The sequence below is a fragment of the Meriones unguiculatus genome, chromosome 1 (assembly GCF_030254825.1).
Source record: "Meriones unguiculatus strain TT.TT164.6M chromosome 1, Bangor_MerUng_6.1, whole genome shotgun sequence".
NCBI classification, from domain to species: Eukaryota; Metazoa; Chordata; class Mammalia; order Rodentia; family Muridae; genus Meriones; species Meriones unguiculatus.
The window spans coordinates 198,355,829-198,359,117 of record NC_083349.1 but is presented as its reverse complement, the minus strand read 5'-3'; the positions used below and the strand labels follow the sequence as shown (position 1 = coordinate 198,359,117).

Sequence of the window (3,289 nt, the reverse complement as noted above, 5' to 3'; positions counted from 1 at the left end):
AATGCAGTTGCAATCTGTTGTCTCTGGATGGACCTAACCCAGAAAGGAATTGAACTTTTCTCCAGGCAGGGGTGATGCACACCTTTAATCACAGCACTTGGGAGGCAGAGATAGGTGAATCTCTGTGAGTCTGAGCACAGCTTGTCCTATAGAGCGAGTTCCAGCCAGTGCTACACAGGGAAATCTTGTCTCAAAAACCAAAAAGGAAAGAAAGGAAGGAAGAAAACCCAAAAAGGAGAGAAAGGAAGGAAGGAAGGAAAAATGAAAAAGGAAGGAGTTGAATATTTCATCACCTCTCTGTGCTGTCAGTCAGTATATTTTCCCACAACTGCCATTTTAAAAATAGTTTTATAATACAGTCCAGTTATTTTTCACTCTAAACCTAACAAGTCTGACATGCAGTAACATCCATCATGGTTCCAAGTGACACCATATTGGGGATCTTTCTCATATCACAGTTATGCATTGGTGTCATAGGGAACTCATCACTGTTCATTTTATATTTATATTGTTACTTCTTTAAGCTTCATTTTATGAAGTTGATAGATTCAGTTTTCATGAACCTGACAATAGTTAATATACTGTTAATCACATTCTCATTAATACCAGATATCCTGGCATCCTTTGGAGTACCCAACCTTCTGGATGATATTGGTTGTAAGGTAGTTTTGTTTATGACCAGAGTCCTACGGGGTATGTCAATCTGCACCACCTGTGTTGTAAGCGTATTTCAAGTCATCACCATTATTCCTAGTAATTCTAAGTGGGCATGGCTTAAGCCTAAACTCTCTACATGGGCTTTTTCTTCTTTACTTTGCTCCTGGCTCATTAACCTGCTCATCTATGCATATATCATTGAAGCTGTAATAGCCAAAACCAATTCTACTCCTGTTGGCACTGGATATGTGCATGCTTATTGTCAAAACAAGTACTTTGGGAACAGAAACTCATGGCTATTTTTAAGTGTCGTATTCAGTCATGATCTCTTTTTTGTGGCCATCATGACTTGTGCCAGCTGCTACAAGATGACTTTCCTCTACAGACACCACAAGAGAGCCCAGCACCTCCACAGCCTAAGCCTCTCCTCCAAACCATCTCCTGAAAGCAAAGCTACTCACCACATCCTGTTTCTGGTAACCTGCTTTGTGTTCATTTATTGGTTAAACAACTCCATCACTCTTTATGGCTTTTATGCACAAACAAAAATTCCAAGGTTGGAGGGAATTAATGCAGTTTTTAACACCTGCTACTCAACCATCTGCCCTTTCTTACTAATGAGGAATAATAAAATTATTTTGCAATTCACTTCTTCCTTTTCTGTATTGAGAATGACCTGTTTTCAAAGTGCACTCCGTGGCTGAATTGAAACCCACAATTTCTCATCCTTATGAGATTAAATAGTATACTGATTGGCAGTAGTATTTCCATGGCATAAAAGATTAGAATGTGTACCTTGAATACCTGATAGGGCCTTCGTCATAATTCACACAATCTGTTTGCTATTAAAACTCAGGTATTTAGCATTTTTCTTGAATACAATTTCATGTACATAATTTTGATAATTTGAACATTTATTACCCACTCAAATTATGACACTGTGGAGAAAATGAACTTCTAAATACTTTCAACAATATCTTATCTTGACTTTTTGCTATTAAAATACTTCTAATCAAAAAATTTAAATAGCATTTGGACCTTGGTTCATGTTTTTATGGAGTGTTGTGTTTTTAAGAACACTAGTTTTTTTTTTTGAAAGATCTAAGCACTTTCATTGTATTGTGTTTAAAGATTTCAGTTAATTATTTAAATAACAACAACAATAATAATGAAACACTCAGAGATGCTGATTATCCTTCTTCCAGCTATCATTAGTTGCATGTAATTCTTTGTATAGGAGTGATATCCGTGGGACTTTTGCCCTTCTTTGTTAATGTCTGTATTGATATGGAAATTGTTCCAGTCTTATTGTATAACCATTTTTAGGGAGGATTATTTTACAGCAGACTTACTGGTATTCTCGGTCTTAAAATCTCTTTTCCCCCTCTTCTGAAATGTTCCCTGAGCCATAACACAGGAGCTGTGATATGGATGTAGCCATAGGTGCCAGGCTCCCCACTGTCTGTTTATCTTTGCATTGTATCTAGGAGTGGTTTTCTGTGATGGCCTCCATTTGATCTGAGGATTTGGAACTAAAAGTCAAAGATGAGAGGGAACATGCATTTGTCTTTCTGGGTCTGGTCACCCATATTACTGTAATGAATCTAAATAAAATATTTTCAAAAGTCTGTCCCTGACTATACTCCTTTGCTCTGTTGGAGTCTTCTCAATCTGGGGTGAGTGTTTCCTTACATCACCCAAGTTAAGGTCATCTGCAACCACTGTAAACTAAAGAGAACATTATGTTTTCAAATTTGAATTGGGGTAGAGTGTCTGCCAAGGAAATCCTGGTAATATAATTACATCATCTCCACGTCTCTGCCTCTGGCCCTCCTGTCTTTCCCATTCCCTTATTCTTTATGAAATTCATGACCTCTTATAATTTTTACTGTGATATACGTACGTTTACACACATATTACACATTAGTTTCATATGTAACCAGTTGAGTCTGGTTAGGGCTGCTTGTATGTACATGTTTTTAAGTTTCTTCACTTAGGATTGATAGCTCTCAGAGGCTTTATCCATAGAGAGTCCTGATCCACCCTCTCTCAACAGTCATTGGAAAACTGTAGCTCTTCATTTGGCGTGAGCCTCGTCAAATGTCCCCCAACAGTGTTGGCATTTCAATTGGTGTTCTCATTATGCAGGTCTTGCTTAGACAACCATATTGTTGAGATTTCATGGATGCAGCCTCATGACATACTCTGCAGTATTCGTTCTAGTCTTCTGGCTTTTACAGTATTTCAGACCTCTCTTCCACAGTGCTCGCTGAGACTTCAGTAATAAGTGTTGTGTTGTAGAGCTACCAATCAAGACAGGGCACCCCAAGGTCATCTAATCCTTGTATTTTGACAGTATTCCTACAGGCTTTCTACGTTCTCTTCTGTCTTTTGCAAAACAATCTTCTTTGATAAGGGGTGACATCTCCACTCTGAATGTAAATGTAAGTATTTAGAATATAGTTAGAAACTACATGGCTCTGGGATATCATAGAAGTATTAAATAATGAGGTGTTGCTCTGAACAGAGAGGTCTCAAGAGAAGAAACGAAAATGGCTTAGAAATATTTGTAAAATTGTTCATTATCCATGGGCTGGTGAAATGGATAGCGCAGTGGTTGAGAGCACTGGAT

General features: G+C 37.9%; 1 protein-coding gene across 1 annotated transcript; it reads left to right on the top strand.

Annotated features, from left to right (window-relative positions):
• Positions 1 to 413: 413 nt before the first annotated feature.
• On the top strand, positions 414 to 1,361 carry LOC110543165 (vomeronasal type-1 receptor 3-like). The gene has a single exon (XM_060377877.1). The coding sequence runs from the start codon at positions 414 to 416 to the stop codon at positions 1,359 to 1,361; it is 948 nt and encodes a 315-aa protein (XP_060233860.1).
• Positions 1,362 to 3,289: the final 1,928 nt, after the last annotated feature.

Excerpts from the sequence above, each read along its gene's own strand:
- LOC110543165 (XM_060377877.1), top strand. The coding sequence starts at position 414 with ATGGTTCCAAGTGACACCATATTGGGGATCTTTCTCATATCACAGTTA.